This window comes from Gracilinanus agilis, chromosome 4 (assembly GCF_016433145.1).
Source record: "Gracilinanus agilis isolate LMUSP501 chromosome 4, AgileGrace, whole genome shotgun sequence".
Lineage (NCBI taxonomy): Eukaryota > Metazoa > Chordata > Mammalia > Didelphimorphia > Didelphidae > Gracilinanus > Gracilinanus agilis.
Window position 1 is genome coordinate 484,533,562 of NC_058133.1, and position 19,274 is coordinate 484,552,835.

A 19,274-nucleotide genomic window follows, 5' to 3' on the forward strand; every position below is an offset into this window, starting at 1 on the left:
GAGTTTTTTGAACAGGTGGATGACAAGATCAGAACTATGTTGAAGGAAGATGTTCCAGCATCAGGATGCAAAAACAGCTAGGAGGAAGAGCCAGAAAGCTCCTGAAAGTGTTTCCGTAGAAGTTAAGGAGCTCCTGAAGTGAAGTGGTGAGTGGAAATGGAAATATGGGGATGGATGGGTGGGGCATTACGAGAAGAGAATTGACCAGATTTCATGCCTGGCTAAGGAAGTAGGAGGGAAAAGATGAGGCTTTGGGGCCTCTGTGGCAGACCATGGGCAGCCCAAGAGAAGAGGAAAAGGTTTTAAACAGGTCAGGGCTCTGGGGGCTGAAGTAATAGCAGGGTGGAGATGCACAGAGGCAGAACTAAAGTCATGTCTAGGGAAATGAATGCATAAGCCAGAAGAGCTGGCAGAAGTTACTGTGGCAGGAGGTACTACTAATGGGGAGCAGAGGCAAGAAAAGAGGCCCAAGGGCGAAGGTTTAGAAAAGAGGTAAGAGGATCAGGAAATTAGAGGAGCGGAAAAAGAAATTATTTTTCAGATCTATGCCTAGGGAAAGAGTTCAAAGCCCAAACAAGCAACAGAGAAAACAGAATGGTCATTTTTGGTTACATAATGCTTAAAAGTTTTGCACAAACAAATCAAAGGCAAATTTGTTAGAAGGCAAATAGGTAAATGACCAAAAAAAATTTTTTGCAAGTTGGTTTCTGCAATAAAGGAATTAATATCCAAAATATATAAATAACTGATTCAAATTGTTAAAAATAAAGAAAGCCTAGTCCCCAATTTTCAAATGGTCAAAGGATATGAAAACCAATTCAGTTAAAATTAGAAGAGAAGCATGAAAGTGGGGGAACAATCTTTATAGCAAGCGTCACTGATAAAGGTCTCATTTGTAAAGAAGAAAAATCTAAGCCATCAACAACTTTTTAAATTATCAATTAATAGTTGGAAATGTGCAAATTAATAAAGTCTGAGGCTGTACTTCATACCCATCATATTGCCAAAGATAACAAAAAAAGGAAAATGGCTAATGCTGGAAGGTCTGTGGGAAAATGGATACAAGAACACGTTGTTCCTAGGTCTTGGCCTCCAGTCATTTTGGAAAAACAATTTATTTGGAATTAAGTCCCCAAAGCAACTAAACTGTAAATCTTTAGACCTGAGTCTCTCTATGCCAGAGATCATGTATCACAATGATTACAATAATTCTTTACATCACTGCCTCAAAATGGCATCTAAAGAGGTATGCTTCTATTGGGGAATGGCCAAACAAATTCTGGTATATGGATATGATGGAATATTATTACTTTGCCATTAAAAATGATAAACATGGACAGCTTCAGTAGAAACCAATAAGACTTTTATGAACTGATGCAGAATAAAATATGAACAAGGAGAACATATATACAAAGATAACAAGCATCAACAACTTTGAAAGGCTTTAGTTGTCTGATAAATATAATGATAAAGCACAAAGAAGAAATACAACATGGTCTCATGTCAAAGAGGTGATAGGCTTAAAATTCAGAAAAAGAGCTACATTTCATGACATAGCCAATGGGAAAATTTGTTTTGCTAGAAGACAAAAGCTGGCATATATCCAAAAGCAGCCAAATGCAGACACTGAACTTTGATATGTACTAAAACGTTCATTGTAACAGTCAGCTAAGAAGCATTTATTAAGATCTCTATGGAGTAAAAAAGAATTGGAAATAAAATGGGTACCAAGTAACTAGTGAAGAAAAAACTATGGTATGTCAATAGAATGGATCATGATTCAACAAAAAATGAAAAATATGAAGAATTCAGATGAGAAGATTTCTTTTGAGAGGTTCTTTACCTAAGATCTGTAAAGATTTTTTAAAAAATGTTTCAATAATGCAGGCATCTAGGTGGCTCAAAATGGATAGAGGGCCTAGATACAGGAGGTCCTGGGCTCAAATTTGGGCTCAGATAACTCCTACCTGGGCAAGTCACTGGGTAGCTCTTAACACTCTTCTACCTTGGAATAAATACTTACTATTGATTTTAAGATAGAAGGTTATGGGTTAAAAAAAAAGTTTCAATAATTATGTTCCAATACACCTGGTCTCCTTTGTAATCTTACACATGAAAAATATGCTTTTGATAAGGGGTTCACAGGCTGCCCTAAGTCAAGGACACAAAGAAAGATTAAAAATCCCTGGATAATAGGAACTGATGTAGAAAGTACTAAGTGGAACTCAGAGAATGATGGATAATAAAATGATGAAAAACAGCCCAAGTAGCTGAAAAAGAGGCATAAATGAAAAAATTCTAAAAAGGTTGCTTTCTGAACATTGTAAGAGATAAGAAAAAGTATATATCTTTCCTCCTAGCAAGAGGTATGGGAGCCCCAGGGCAGAATCCAGTATATATATTGTCAGGCCTGCCCTGTTGATCAGATATTTTTGCTTACTTGTATTTTCCTTGACATAAGGGAACGTAGACAGAGAAAACAAAGGATAAGCTGGAGAACGTAATGTCACAGAAGAACCCCAAGGCTGGGGTGACTGATTGTGTCAGATGTAATGAACAAGGTAAAGAAGAGGCATGGGGCAGGGATGAGGGGAGAAGGGAGGACCTCCTTATCCCTGCCCCCCACTTCCCACAAATGACTGCAGAAGACTGTAGAGGTGAAGGGAATAGAAGAAGCTGAAAGTCCCAGTTGTTCTTCTCAGTAGGTTGGTGGTAAAAAGGAGATGGGGGGAGGAATGAGAGAAGGCTGAAAAGGGACACAGGCACTTGGGTAGTTTTCTTTGTAGAAACACAGAGAACATTGACATTTAAACATCACAGACTTCCTGGCATATTTTTGGCAACTTTGGTCAACTGTACCACAACTTTTACACTTAACAGGTGTCCAGTTACCACCCCAGGTGGGCTTCGATTTCCAGAAGAAAAATTTCAAAACAATTCACACGCAGGTCAAGGAGAACTAAAAGTTTCAATAACTCACACTGACATGGTCCATTATGATTTACAAAGTGCCTTAAATACATTATCTCAGTCAATCCTACCAAAGTCATCATTATATGCATTTTACAAGTAAAGAAACAAGTGAGTAGGGATTAAGAGACTTGCCCACCGGTCCCAAAGTTAGTAAGGGTCTAGAGGCCAGATTTCAATGGCAATAAGCGCCAGCTTTCTTTCCATTGAACATATAGCCTCAATATGATCAAGGTAACTTTAGATGAGTTACTCTACACGATGACAATGAAACTGGTGGCTTACCATCAAGGAGTTTCCTTTTACTTTCCTGAGAGGTGGTCCTGGAGCACAGGTACGCATAAACTCTTCATGGTCTAGAGAGATATGACTGGTACCGCCACCAGAAGAGCCATCATACCCTACCCCATAAAGGTAGAGAAAATGGGAAGAACTCCTATCTGACTGCTAGGGAGAAAGAATACCGTAAGTGCTACTAGAACGGATCAGGAATGGAAATAACTGCTCCAACAGTGTCTTCTTTTAGCCAGAGGATCCTGATTAGAAAACTTGATCCATGCTGAGGCCTGAGAAACGTGAGAAACACTCAGTGGAAATCCATTAAGAACGAATTGGGAATGTTCATAGCAAAGAATACTCCAAAGGCCTAATAAGAGAAATGCAAATTAAAATAACTCGGAAGTTTCACCTCACACCCCATTAGAGGGAGAGAGAGGGCAAGAGTTGAAAATGGGAACTAAAGCAAGGGCTGGGGGAAGAAAGGCACCCTGATGTGCTATGGTCTGGTCTAGCCAGGCTGGGAGAGAAGAGGAGTCACTTGTAGAAGAGTCACTAACCTACATATGCCCTTTGACCCAACAAATAGGCCCAGTCTGTGTGAATAATCCCCAGAGGCCAGAGACAAAGGGAAAGTCCCTACACTGACAAAAATGTTTTTAGTAATATTTTCTTGTGGTAGGTAAAGGCTGGGGAAAAGTGAATGCCCATCAACCAGGAAATGACTAAGCAAACTGTGGTACACGAATGCATTGGAATGTGATTGTTCTAAAAGAGACGACAGAGATGAGAAATTGGGAAAAAGGGGTAAGGACTTGTCCGAGAATGAAGCAAGCAGAACCAGGAGCAGAATTCATACTGATTAGAACAATGGGGAAAAAAATTAACAATTGAAGGCCAACATAACTCTTACTGACACCATAATTCATCTTGATTTCAGAGCTACTGACAGTGAAATGAGCACTCTCCTTTTGGCAGAGTACATTATAGGTGCAGAAAAAAGCAAACACTATTGGACACAGGATGGGAAAGAGGAAGGCTGAATTGTTCAAAAAGTACAAATAAAAAATTTTAACCTTTATTTTCTGTCTTAGCATCCATACTGTGTCTTGGTTCCAAGGCAGAAGAGTGGTAAAGGCTAGCCAGTGAGGGTTAAGTGACTTGCTTGGGGTTACCCAGCTAGGAAGCATCTGAGGCCAGATTTGAACTCAGGACCTCCCAGTCTACAGGCCTGGCTCTCTATCCACTGAGCCACCTAGTTGCCCCATAAAAAACTATTTAAAAAAAATAAAGAATCAGGTCAAATTGGGTCTCTAGAAACAGACCTCCAGAGCCCTTAAACAAATCAATCAACCCTGAAAGAGCCAGCTGAACTTGCTAAAGCAAATGCCTGAGCCCAGCAGCAGTTCTGATTAGCCATGAGCACGGGCACTGCCTCAGGGGCACATCATCATTTCTCCTCTTTGGGCCTAGGCTTGGCCCTGACAACTGCTCGTCCCGTCCCCCCCCCCCCCCTTTTGGCTTTCACTTTCTTGCCATTTCAAAGGCTCCAGTCTTTAAGCATATTGCTGTTCTGGTTCTGCTGGCTTCACTCCTCATCAGGATGCACACACTTCCCACTCTCCCTAGCTGCTGCTTAGAGCACAAGGAATCTCCCAACATCCACACAACCAGGAGTAGCCATTCCCTAGAGGCCTGTACTCTTGTTTCTAGTACTTTGCTATTACAAAAATAAATGCTACCATAGACATTTTTAAACATATACTGGACATTTGCTTCTCTTTTTGCCCATTTTCTTCATTTCTAGTTTGATTATATTCATGTACCATAACTTAGTCATTGCCAAGAGATGAGCATTTACTTTATTTCTGGTAATCATCATGACAAAAAGTGCTTTTGAATATATGTGCATATGTATGCATGTCTATGTGTGTTTTCCTCCTAACATATATGAGGTCTTTTGGTCTTTGACCTACTTGGGGTGTATGCTTACAGAGTCAAAGACCATGGACATGTCAGATAATTTCTTTGCACAATTCTATACTGCTTTCCAGAAAGTTCTACCAGCAGTACAGTAATGTATTCATAATTTCATAGATTCTCTGATATAGAAAATTCTCACTTTTATCAATCAGCTGGGCATCAATTGGATTTTATATCTGGTCCTGGAGATAGTACAGAGACGATGGGAAAGGGAGAGGGTTGGGGGAAATAGGGTTCAAGCCTGGGCCTTAGAAAAATCCCTTTGGCAGCTGATTGGAGTGGGTTGCAGTGGGGAGACCTCTTAGGGCCTACAACAGGATAGATATTGGAAAGGTGGAAGATACAAGACTTGTTAACAAATTGGATAAGTGGTGTGAGTGTCAGTATAGAAGTGAGGATTCCACTAAAGCTGGGAACACAGAGGACTGGTAGGACCGTGATACCCAAGACAGTAACAAAGAAGTTGGGAGGAGAGGAAGATGTGGGAAGAAAGAACATCAGTTACTTTGGCCATGTTGAGTTTAAGATGGCTAAGGACATTCAGTTTGAGATCTTCAAAAGGCAGCTGGTGATGTGGGACTGAAACTCAAGAGAGATTAGGATTGGATATAAGTGAACCCAAGGGAATGGCTGAGATCATCAAGCAAGATAGTATAAAAGGAGAAGAGAAAACAGCCAGGTCACAGCCTTGGAAAACACTCAAGGTGGGCAGGGAGGATCTGGCAGAAGATCCAACCAAAAACTGAGAAGTGATCAGACAGGTGAGCAAGCAAAGAAAAAGCACTGTCAATAAAAACCCCAAAAGGAGAAGAGTAACAAAAAGAAGAGAATAGTTAACAGTGTCAAAGGCTGAAGAGAGGTTGTGAAGGCCAGGACTGAGGAAAACCAATTAGATTTGGTAACTGAGAAATCATCAGTAACTTTAGAATCAAGAAGTTAGAAGCCAGATTGCAGAAGGTCTAGTGTAAGAAACAGTGGAAGCACTAACTAGAAACCAGGTTTTGGCTAAATTTAGACAGGAAAAAGAAATAAGATGACAGCTAGTAAGGAGAGTGAGGAAAAGTAAGAGTTTTTAAAGATGGTGAGACATGGGCATGGTAGTAGGAAATAGAGAAGCATCTAGGAGCCAGACAGAGATTAAATTATTAGTCAGCAAGTAAGGATGAGAGAGGGATCTGCTGGAAATCTGCTGGAAATGCTGAAATGGGACTGGATGGGAACAAGAGTGCAGGGAAAGGGTCTGGCCTTGACCTGGAGAAGAGGCACTTCTGCATGCAAGACAGGGGAAGGAGAGGAAATAGTGAAGGAAGACATCTGAGTGACATGACAAGAGGTACTCTTGGCAAAGGGACTCAAGTGTCAATAGAAGCCCCTTCCTAGGAGGCCCTAAAAGAGGATACACAGCCATTAGAGTGGAAAGCTTAGGTTATTAAAATGGCTGGAGGCCAACTTAAGGATTAGAAAATGCCATAGAAGGATGCCAGACTCCTGGTCACCATGAAGCTAAGCAACTTCACTATGGCATACATTATTTTCAGTGTAACTATAAAAGTTTCTTTTGTTCATATAATTAATATACACTTTATCATGGCAACTTGAAGAGTAATACCAGGCAATGACACTCAATATGAGTTGCAATGAGAGCCTAATTCCTTGGCTCCTGGACCTTTATGATAATTGCTGGGCATGAGAGTTTCTATGCTTGGTGTAGGTCACCTAATAAGTACCCTGCTAGATATATTCAGCTACTTCTGAGGCTTCTGAAGACCATGAGTTCAAAAAAGTATTTTTTTAGACTTTTTAAAACACTTTCTGTAACTCTACCCTGACCCTAATTTGAGGTCTTGCCCTGAAATTGTAAACCACTATGGTTTCCCACCCTTCTCCCATTAGCTTTTCTTTTCTTTGATGACTGAAATATCTGTCTAGGACCTAAATCTGTGGAACACCTACACAGCTGTATGACTCTTCAACCTGAGAAACAAAGCTCATCAAAAATTATAAAATGCTGAGATTTTTTTTTAACCTTGCTCACTAGAATGAGAAAATATAAAAGGTTTTTCTCCCAAGTTTAAACCTGCATTGACTTACCTTTTATTTTTTAACTTTGTTATTTTAACAACAGGTTTTTTACAAATATAACCCCCCTCCACCTAGTCATCTCTTGTATCAAAGAAAAAAATTTAAGTACTTCTGCAAAATTAATCCATCAATAAAATTTGACAATGTTCCACGCATATAGTCTCCAACAAAGGGAGGAAAAGTGTATTTTCTCCTCTTTTCTTTGGGGCCAAACTTGATAAACATAATTATGCAGTATTCTGTTTTGTTCCTTTTTATTCCTTCTATTTTCCCTTTGGACATTATCCTGAATACAGGCTTTTTGGGTCCAGTTGGCTTCAGGCTACATTACCTCACACCCTCCCATATGTCTCTTAGAGTCTTCATGACTATTTATTAGAGCACAGTCATATTCTATTACATTCATGGTACACAATTTCTTTAGTTGATCTCCCCAATGATGAACATCTATTTTTGTTTCCAGTTCTTCCCTACTACAAAAATATTTGACATAGATGGATCTTTCTTTTCCTTATCTCCTTGGGTATATACATAGCTTGCATTGTTTGTATTTGCGTGAATGTGTGTGTATATACACTCACAAGTACCTGCCAATACTTCTAAGCATCTAATCTGAAGCACAAAGGTATGGGTTTTCTAGTGAAACCTGTGGCATAGTTCCAAAATGTTTTCCAGAACAGATACATTCACTGATACATTTAATAGGATATTAGTGTCCTAGTTTAACTTTTTTAAAAATTATAACTTTAAAAAAATCAGTAAAAATGAACATTAAATATACAAACCAAAAGAAAAAAGGGGGAGGGGGTGGTTGCATATGAAACTGTAACTTATTGTTTACATTTTTCATAATCTAATTAAACATACCCCAATAGTAACAAAGCTCTGCATTCTTGTGTGTATTTATTTAATGTATCAATAACCCTCTGTGCCTAGCCTTCCTCCAATATTGAATATTCTTCTATTCTGTCATCTTTGTCAATGAGCTGAGTAAGAGGTGAAACTTCTGAGATTTTATTGAGTTGTATTTCTTTCCTTTGTGATCTGGAGTCATTTTTCCTATAGCAACAGGTAATCACTGGAAATTATTTGGAGAAGTTTGTTCCTATTCTGTCTTTTTATCCCTGGGAACGGTTCTGCATCTACCACATTTCTATGAGTTGCCTTACTTAGCTAACAGCCCTTGCCTTAGCAGATACCTGATTTTAATCATCTTTTTTCTGAGTCAAAGTTTCCCTCCCTACTCAAGTAGCATTGATTCTGCTCATTAAAATGCTTTTGTTTTTCATATACTCTAAATAAAGGACCTATTTTCTGCTCACTTCTTTCTCATTGTGTGAGAATTCTTACACTAAACTGGAGGCTCTTAACATGGTGTCAATCGATTTTTTTTAAATGTTTTTATAATTTTATTCCAAATGATTGGTTTCCTTTGCAATCTTTTGCATTTTTTATGTTTTTCATTTTATAATGATTCTGAGAAGGGGTCTAGACTCCACCAGATGGTCAAAGTGTTCCATGATAGAAAAAAGGTTAAGGACTCCTGGTATAACCTAGTTTTGAATGACTGTTTCCCAGTTTTCCCAGTAGTTCTTGCCAAAGAGAGAGAGGGGTCTTTCCTAAGTAACTTATGTTCTCAGGTATACCAATCATTGGATTAAAGTCAACTGTTTTTAATTCTTCTTTATCCAGTCTGTCCCAATCATTTACTATTACTTTTTGATGATTACAACTTGCTAGTATAGTTTGAGTCCTATAAGTTTTCTCTTCCCCACCTCAATTATTGATTTTCCATTATTTCCTTTGAAATGCTAGGCTTTGTTTCTTCCAGACGAAACTTACCTTATTTTTAAGAAGATATTTGTTCCTACAGATCAAAATTTCCCGCAACCATTTGAGAATTTCTGTACTGCTAAGCATCTGATGGGTAGTTAGCTTTTTACAGATATAAAAAAGCATTTGTGAGCTGAAACAAAATGAAGTTGATCAGCAGTAGCAGAATAATCCCCTAATACAGACACAACTAATATTTAATACCAGAATCCTCCTATAACCTATTTTTAAAATACTTTGATTATTTTTATCATGTTTGGTAGAAAAGTTTAACATGATACTAATCAAATAATAATGACTGAAACTTATAGGTTATAACTTAAAATTTTTTCCCACAATGCCTCACCAATGAACCTCATTTCTATTCTTAATTTTAAAGAACTAAAAGTGGACGTTATTCCCAGAAACAAAGGATACAGTTTTCTAGCTGAATCTACATATCATTTAAGTCATCCTGCAAGGCTCAATTTGTATCCATTGGCCCATCCCTCAGATTTTGCCATATTATCCTGCCTTCATGTCTTTTTAAGCATTATGGGTTATTACCTATATAATCTACCTTCTCAGAAATTTTAATTAATTGAAAAGCTTTCAATATGAATTCTTCATTTGTCCAAAATTGCAACCTTGGAATACTTTGAAAATAAATAAGAGTTTAAAGAGTTGAAGGTGAATATTCTACCTGAGCATTTTACAATTTATAAACACTTTGAAAGACGTATAACCTTCATGTTTAACTATGTATGACACTACAGAGCTGGAATTTTAAAAAGTTATAATAAAATTAATAAAAATTAAAACAAACATACCTAATCTCCCAGAATGTTTCTATAGGTGAATCTGGATTCCATAAGTCAATGCTATCCAACTGATGAAGAACCAGCAAAGCCTAAATTTAAAGATAAGAGTATTTCACTACTATATGAAACTAATTGCTATAAGCAAAGAACACCAGCAATACATGAGGCTTTAAAATGTCTCACTTGGACAGAAAAGTCAGATGCTCACTTTGTGTCCCAAGTCCTAAGCACAGAGCTAGGCACACACTACATGCTCAAGAAATGCATCTTGATTGTTGACCGAATGAAAAAGAAAAACTAGAATCATCTTGTTGAAGAGCTAAATTTTGCAAAGAATATGACATCATTCCCACTAAGAGGAAAGCAACTGAGTGAAAGCTGGTCACCGACAGAGAAGTTACCAGATTTACTGGTCTGCCAAAGGAGCAGATGCTATTTTGCCTACTATAAAACCTTTTGAACAAGAGAATATTTCATAAGTGAACAAAAATGGAGGGAAAATCCAGATTTTGTTCTATTTTAAAATAAGATATTTCTTCCGCTTTTTCCAAAGAAAGGCAATGTGGTATGATGGACAGAGAGCTGGTCTCAGAGCCAGTAAGACCCGGTTCAAGTCCTGCCTAATACATACTGGTTGGGTGGCCCCCTTAATCTCTCAGGGCTTTTTTTACACAACACAAGGTCTACCAGCAAAGGAGAGATGCTGCCTAAAGGGAGGTTCCTTTCTTAATAAAATTACAGGTCAGGACCCTATCCCTACCTCCTGTTCAGAAAAGTCATTTGTTGGTCCCTTAGAGATACCTGAAACTGGACTCTGAAGGGAGGAAGTTGAAAATCCCTGATCCTAAGAATGACTGAACTGTGAAGTTCCATACAGACTAAGTGACTCCGTTTTTGAACAGCTCTCTGATGTTACCGGCACACAGAGCCTTTTAATTAGGAAATGTCCTCTACAATTACAAATGAAACTTGAGCTACAACATGGAGTCTGAGAGTGGCACCAAGAGGATTCAATCAAGAAATGTTTATAAGCACCTACTATGTGCCAAGCACTGTGCTAAAAGATGGAGATACAAAAAGAGGCAAAAAACCATTCCTGCCTTCAAAGATCTTACAATCCAATGGGAGAGACACCATGCAAAGCAATATATACAAAGCAAGCTATATGGATGATAAATAGGAGATAATCAACAGAAGGAAAGCACTTGAATAAAGTGGGATTGGGGAAGACTTTGAGTGAAAAGAAGAGATTTTTAGATGGGAATTAACAGATGACAGGGAAGTCAGCGATCAAAGCAGAGTTTGGGAATGGGAGACAGCCAAGGAACACCCAGAGCTGAGAGCTGGAGGAGCTTGTTTATTGAACTTCCAGGAGGCTAGTCTCTCACTGGGTGGACAAATACATGTCCGAGAATAAGGTAAAACAAGATGGGAAAGGGAGAAGGAGGCTAGGTCATGAAGGACTCTGAATGAACAGAACTTTTTGCATTGTGTCCTGGAGGCACTAGGGAGCCACTGCAGTTTATTGAAGGGTGGTGCATATGGCAGGGCTGGACCTATATTTTAGGGAAATCACTTGAGTGGCCACAAGGCTGACTCCCCAGCAGTAGACCATTATAATAGTTCAGAAGTAAGGTGATGAGGGACTGCAGTAGGGGGTGGGAGGTAGTGTCAGAGGAGAGAAGATGTCCCACAGGATAACCTCAAGGCAGAGAGTCTGGAGTCTGGGGACAGTGCTGTCCTCTACAGTAGTAGGGAAACTAGGTAGGGAGGATGGGGGTAGAGGGGCCTCAGGGGGGAAGATAATGAATTCAGTTTAATGAGTTTAAGGTATCTACTGGACATCCAGTATAAGGTATCTGAAAGGCAGCTAGAGATGTGAGGCTGAAGGTCGGTACAAAGACTGAGGCAGGAAAAGTAGATCTGAGAGTCATTAGCACAGAGATAATTAAATCCATGGATGCTGATGAATCACCAAGTGAAGTAGTAAAAGAGAAGGAGAAAAGGGCCCAGGGCAGAACCATAAGAAGCAGCTACACTCAGAGGGTGTGATCTGGAGAAGGACCCAGAGACTGAGAACAAGTGGGGAACCAGGAGAGAAAAGATCTGGAAAGACTATCTAGAGAGAAGCGAGTATGAAGCAGGAGAAGGCCATCAGCAAACTGTAGAGAAGTCAAAGAGGAGGCCAGAAAAAAGGACCCTAGATCTGGCAACTGAGAGAACCAGTAACTTTGGAAAGAGCAGAAAGGTGCAATGATCAGAAAGGACACAAGTCAGATTACAGGAGATTAAGAAGAGACTAAGAGGAAAGTGGAAACACTTTCAGCTACAAAGGGAAGGAGATACAGACTGGTAGTTAATGGGGAGGGAAAGTTGAAATGAGGGATTTTCACAAAGGAGAAGACAGACATGTCTGTACTGATGAAGACGGAAGATAGGGAGAGACTGAAAATAAGTCAAAGAGCTGGGATGGCAGAGGATCCAATCTGTTGGAGGAAACTAGCTAAAATGGGATTGCCAGATGGGACAGGCAAAGAGTGAGGCCATCACATCACATGAGTCCAAGGTGGAGGAGGAGAGAGTAGCAAAAGGCATCTGAGTGGGGGCAGCTGGGTGGCTCAGTGGATTGAGAGTTAGGTCTAGAGATGGGATGTTCTAGGTTCAAATCTGGACTCAGACACTTCCCAGCTGTGTGACCCTGGGCAAGTCACTTGACCCCCACTGCCCACCCTTACCACTCTTCCATCTATGAGCCAATACACAGAAGTTAAGAGTTTAAAAAAAAAAAAGGCATCTGAGTGATGGCAGATAAGGAGATAGGGAGAGGAGAGAGCTCATGGTGAATGGCGTCAATTTTGTTAGTAAAATATGAGGCAAGGTTCTTAGCTGACAGGGAGGGAGGAGGGGAGCCAAGAGAGGTTTGAGGAGAGATGAGAAAGTCTGGAAGAGCTGCTGTGGAGAGGACTCCTAGGGGAGGTCTAATAGGATTGTGTGTCTAATAGAAGAGGCCCCAGGTGAGGCTGAATAACATAAATCTGTAGAAGACCCAATCAGAAGGCTTCTCTCCACCTTCATTCAGCAGCATGTACATGTGCAGGACCCAAGGCAATGAATGGTGGCAAGAATCCAAAACTGAGGCTTGGCTGGGCGTCCTGAGTAGGATGATAAAAAGATTAGGATTGAAGAGAGGAGGAAGTCAGCATGGAGTTTTATTGTTTCATGGAAGTGTCAAGATGGGGAGGAGAGAGTAGCTAGTGTAGAGGGGTAGGGCTGGGAAAGAACTGAAGGGTCAAGGGATTGGAAGTTAAAATATGGATAGAGCAGGGTCAAGTAAGGAAAGGCAGAGAATAGGTTAAGATGGAATAAAGGGATTTCAAAATTCTTGAACATCTCTTGGAAGTGGATATGTGGCACAAAGAATATTCCAAACCCTTTGCTTCCACCAAAGAGGAGAGAAGCATGAGTAAAGGTCAAATGGTTTGCCTAGGATCACATGCCAGTGTATAGTATCAGAGGTGGGATTAGAACCCAAATCTTCACAATTCTGTGGCCAGCACTCTCCATCTGCTCCCCCATGATGCTTTTCCCAGGTAATTTTATATCCAAGACAACCTTAAAATTTTATTTTAACTAAAAATTTCAACTCTTGCCCTCAAAATCAAAGCTCCTACACTCCATCTCCTTCATGTAGGCACATACTCCATGGATGCAGAATGCCATCCATCCACACCATTCAATTTTCTCATCCATTCAATAAACATGTGTTAATTATCCACTGTGTAATGATCTTCCATAAATCCTCCACAAGCGTCCCCTTAAAACACTGGGGGCCTGCCTGGAGTTCTCTGAACAGGTACATTACACTAATAATTATGGATCTCATAGGCTGCCCATTCCTAACTCTTCTCCTTTGATTGGTCCACATATTTTCAAATCCGAGATGTCTCTTAACATCACACATTCCCCTTCTCTTGTGCAGTTTTCCATAGTTATAAGTCATGGTCTTACTCATGCTTCCTCTGGGTCTTCTCACTGCCCTTGGGAGTGAGTCCTCAAGAGTGTGGAATATGTTAAAATCATCCAAGATTCTTTGTAAAATATAATTAAGCCAATGATTAATAGCAGAGATGCTAACAAATAACCAAATTACTCAGCATGTCCTTTTTATGAGAAATAAAATGATCCCAAAGTTTCTTTCTTCCCCCTTTTCTCCCTCCCTTCCCTTCTCCCCTCCTTCTCTTTGCAAGACCCCAAAGGTTCCCAGATCAAAAACTAGGGTGGTCCATGATTTGCAATAATAAAGCAAAATCAAAAGAATGAAGACTTTCATAAGACAAATTATGTATTAAAGGGAGACAGGGAAGTGCAATGCCCCCAAAGCAACTCCATTCACCTCTTCATCTTGCTTAATTCTGGGTCCAAACCTCCTTGTGTTAGGTGATTTATTTTGACAAACTATGCAATGATATATTGAGGGCTTTATTTTTATTTATTTTTGGTGCAATTCGGTGGATGGGGGGAAATAACAACTAGGAGGGAGAGACCAATTAATCTTTTTGGTTCCAAGGCAAAAGAGTGGTAAGGGCTAGGCAATGGGGGCTAAGTGATTTGCCATATCACATAACAAGGAAGTATCTGGGGCTAGATTTGAACCCATGACCTCCCATCTCCAGATCTGGCTCTTGGCCAATTAGTTTTTTTTAATGCTGGCTATTTTTTTTTGAGTACGACAGAATAAAAACTTGGGGGGGGGGGGAGGGAGAAGAGCCCTAAACTAACTATGATGAGCAACTATAGACCCGAAATCAAAGGACACTTGAGTTTGCATCCCAATTTGCTTTGGCATGCCATTGCCACGAGGCCCAAATTTCCTTAGTCATCATCTCAGATGACCACTAGGGACACTTCTAGGTCTTAATTCCTTTATGTGACTCTAGAAGTTACGAATTCTAGAATGCCTAGAATTATAAAACCAACTCTCTTAAAAGAAATTATTTACATTACTTTTAGGGAATCAAATTATACTTTAATTTTCTGAATTGCAATTTTGAAAGTTAATCTGAGGTTTCTAATTACCATAATAAACCAGCAAAATTCAACTCTAAAATTCTTGTGGAAGCTACAGATACACTTTCTCAACACTTCAGGATTCATACATGTGTCCTGATTCCAGGCAACTTTATAAACTAGATTTTGAGGAATATGCTTCAAAAACTTTTGAAGCTAGAGTTTTAACAATGTTGATAAGTAATAAGAATCAACAGAACACTCTAAAAGGTCAAAAAACAATCATCAAAAATTGTTTCTACATGTTTCTGAAATTTTTCTTTTAATTGGGGGAAAAGAATCAATGGAATACTTGTAGAGTAGCCTTAAATACTTACCTATTTCTACTATACATGATTATTTCATAGCACATCTAGCTAGAAAGGAGACCTGGGACAGGTCTGATGCAGTATTCCAACTTGAACATTACAGGAAGGGTGATGGTGGGAAGTGAGATAAGTAGCTCCCAATGATATAATCCATTATGATTACAAACTGCTTGATTCAATCTCCTTTGATCCTCAAAAACAATATGGTGATTTGCAAGTATTATCCCCACTTTAGAAATGAAGCCCTAAAGCTGCAGAACAAGTGGACTGGACTGTGCCCAAGGGCTTTGAAGTCAGGGGCTCTCCTCTTGCCCTCCTGCCACCCCTCTCTGCTCTTTTGGAAATGAAGCCCGCATGGGGGAAGAAAGGAAAATGTCCACTTTGTCTACATGTTTGCCCAACACTTAGCGTTTCATACATAGATTCATTCCCACTGCAGCTCCTTGAGGGCAGAGGCTGTTCTGCTTTTGCCTAGAAGTGTCCCTAGTGGTACCTCGTCCGCAATTTGGCTCATAGAATAAATAATCGTAGCTTCTGAGATTTGGAGTCAGGAAGGGCTGTTGGCCATTCTTTGAAATGAGCCCAGCTCAGTCTGTTATCTCACAGAGGAGGAAGCCAAGGCCCAAGGAGGTTCGATGGCATAAGGACAGACAGCAGAGTCAACACGTGAGGAGCTGGGGTCACTTCCACCAGGGTCGGACAAAACAGCACATCTGGAGAGATGAAGCACGTTCAGAACGAGGGAATGGTCTTTGTATTCCTATGGATCGATAACTAGAGAAACTCCTAGTAATAACTCTCAGATAGTTTTAAGAATGTTAGTTTGCCTCTGGTTAATGCACTCTCCTTCATGTCTCAAGTTTCCCCCACTTAAAATATTTGGATGATTTTAGGAATCATTTTGAATTCCTCTGCCCAGATAATTCTAAGTTATCTGGAAATACTAAGCCAATTCCAGGCATTACCTGCCAGAAGCATTCTGCCCAGTGTCTTATGATTAATAAATACAAGTGAGAACAAGGCCTAGAAACAGGAGGTCCTGGGTTCAAATGTGACCTCATACACTTTCTAGCTTTGTAACCCTAGGCAAGTCACTTAACTCCTACTGCCTAGCCCTTACCACTCTTCTGCCTTGGAACCAATAATATATAGTATTGATTCTAAGGCAGAAGGTGAGGGTTTAATAAATAAATAAATAAGCAAGCAAACAAATAAAAACAAGTAGTTAGCCAGCAATTCCCAAACTCATGCTACAAAACAAATTCCCAATGAGCAAATAGATAAGAAGAGGAATAATATATAATTGACTGAGGAGTTCTAGAAAGCCTAGTCAGTGGTAATCACTAGGATCTGAGCCTCAGAGTGAGATAAACAACACAAAAGATCCAGTGCTAACTGTGGCCCTCACTCATTGTCCTAGGCCCTGCAAGACTTTGGGGTGAGTCCAGGAGGACGAAAGGCCTGCAGGCACAGAAGGGGCAGACCTTAGGGAAGAGGAGGGTTTGGACAGGCCTAGTGGAGGGGCAGGAGGACATTGCAGAGAGAAAGGGCAGGAAGCAAGACAGCAGAGCAGAGCACACATAGCACTAGGCCAAATGGAGCATGCTCTGTCCTTGGGGCAGAGAGGGATGAAAAACATAAGGGAAAGCTGGAGGCCAACTGATCAGCAGCCTCAAGGGGCAGCAGGCCTTGGGCAGTGACAGAGCACTAACGCACCATACTCCAACATTGGTGAGCCCTAGATGCCCACAAAGCACTCTCCTCACAAGAGTCCAGGAGGTGGTTGGTGCGTTACCCAAGAAGCCACTCTTCCCAAAACCATGAAGGAGGATGATATGATGCAAAATCAGAGTCAGGAAAGCTGAGAAGGAAGAGGCTCAAATGAGCAGGAAAGGTTAAAAATGAAGAAAATCCTAAAGGAAAAAGTGGTCCTGGCTAAGTGACCATGAAAGAGACTAATTACCAAGATTCATCTTTTAGGTCATGGAAGAAGACACCAAACTTTGAGACCCGAGTCATTAGAGAATCAAATAGAGAGAGAGAGAATCAATTACAGAGATCAAGTATATGAAACAGCCCACTGTACGGTCAAAATAGAAGAGAATGATCAAGTGTTCAGCAGGTGCTGACATTCTGACCAATTAAAAAAGCTGAGGGTCTCTCCTCTTTCCAATCCATCCTCCACACAGCGAGCTACCAAAAGGACTTTCCTACAGCACAGCTCTGGCCACGCCATTCCCTCAACCCAGTCACCTGGAGTGGTTACCTACTGACTCAGGGACTAAACAATGTTTCATCTTTATCTTGACCTTTTTGCGTTTCTATTTTTGCTGGTTTTGTAACTATGGAAGAGACTTAAAATCCCCACCAGCAGGGAGTGAGTTCAGAAACTCCAGTCCATTTCAGACGAGTTCCATTAAAGGGAAAGAAGGCAAGACAGCGTATGATTCTGGCTGAGTGAGGATTTCTTATCATCACATTCAAAAGCAGTGTTGGTGTCGATATTCATTTTTTTATTGGCACTACAACATGCAGTCTATCATTTAATTACTAATTAAATATTGGTACATGCAATCTATCATTTAATTACTCTTTGATTTTAAAACTGCTTTACCTAAAGGCAGAGGTAATCAATACATTTAAAAAGTGAATCAGGTAGTCAACTAGGTGGTTCAGTGGATAGAGCCTAGAAGTGAGAAGTCCTGGGTTCAAATCTGCCCTCAGATACTTCCTAGTTGTGTGATCCTGGGCAAGTCACTTAACTAGCCCTTACCTCTCTTCTGCCTTGGAACTGATACTCTATATTGATTCAGAGATAGAAGATAAAAGAGTCTTTTATTTTAAGAAAATGAATTGAACTTAGAAATACACAAAAATGCCCACATTTTTCTAACTATCTGGAATAACATGTTTTACAAAAGCTTTAAAGAGAGCATCCTTTACCCTGTATGGACCTTCAAACAATACAGTGTTATATGCCTTTACTGACATTTTCAAAAACAGAACCTTTATCTCTCAGTAGCAACCACTCCCAACTTCTACCAAAAGGCAAAAACACCCACCATACAGCCAAATAAACTGGGCACAGAAAACTCTCTTTGAAAAGCTCAAGAGGATACCCAGTGCCAGGTTTTTCTTACCTCCATTGCTTCTTGGGCTATTTCTGGCATGCTAGACTGTGGGACAAGCTGCACAAGGCCTGTGATTAACTCTGCTGTACTCCCCTGAGATTCTGGCCCTTGTTTTCTTGGATTCTGCAAAGAAAAGGAAAAAGATTTAATTCTCTTTCATAATACCTGTTAAGAGTTTCCCTACATAGAAACCATCTTCAGAGTATTCTCACTTAAGAAAGGCAGTGGGCTCCAAGCATTAATTAAAAACTGTTTTTCGGGATTTTATGAGGAATAATGGATTATTTCCAAATTATTTAACAACTCTGGTTTAAAGATAAGCTTCTAGTTTAAATTTAGACTTCAAGCATTGGAACTTAAAAGGGTAGCAGAGCTAAGACTGAAATATATTACAGAATCATAGAGGAGGGGAAGCTCCCCACAACAGTAGAAAGTTAGACCAAACCTCCCCTCAGGTAGTCATCTTTTCATAGATACCCTGAGGCTCTAAATTAGCCACAATTCAAAGACTAGAAGGTTTCCTCCTTAAAGTGGCCAGAACAGGGCTACCTTTCAACTATACAAAAGGCATTAATTAGCAAATCAATCAGGTTAAAAGGTTTTAAAGATATTCCCTTTAACAAATGGAGGAAAAAGGTTTTTTCCCAAAAAACTTCAGATGCTCATTTAGATGTAAAAAACCCCAATTCTATGTAAAAGCTAAACCTCCCTAGACTAATGATTTGACTGACACACTAATTACAAGTCAATCTTTCAAAGTAATTAATAATTAGTCCTGCCCAAGACATTAAGAGGGCAACAGTGTAAATCCACTTCTAATTATT

General features: G+C 39.9%; 1 protein-coding gene across 1 annotated transcript in view; it reads right to left on the reverse strand.

Annotated features, from left to right (window-relative positions):
* The window catches only part of NF1 (neurofibromin 1), a 193,614-nt gene that overhangs the window by 139,790 nt on the left and 34,550 nt on the right, over positions 1 to 19,274 (reverse strand). Inside the window, exons 10-13 of the mRNA XM_044672802.1 lie at positions 18,460 to 18,573; positions 9,954 to 10,033; positions 9,154 to 9,277; positions 3,256 to 3,417 (exon numbers count right to left, since the gene is read on the reverse strand). Coding sequence (XP_044528737.1) covers positions 3,256 to 3,417; positions 9,154 to 9,277; positions 9,954 to 10,033; positions 18,460 to 18,573 — 480 coding nt within the window. The remainder of the gene's footprint in view (positions 1 to 3,255; positions 3,418 to 9,153; positions 9,278 to 9,953; positions 10,034 to 18,459; positions 18,574 to 19,274) is intronic.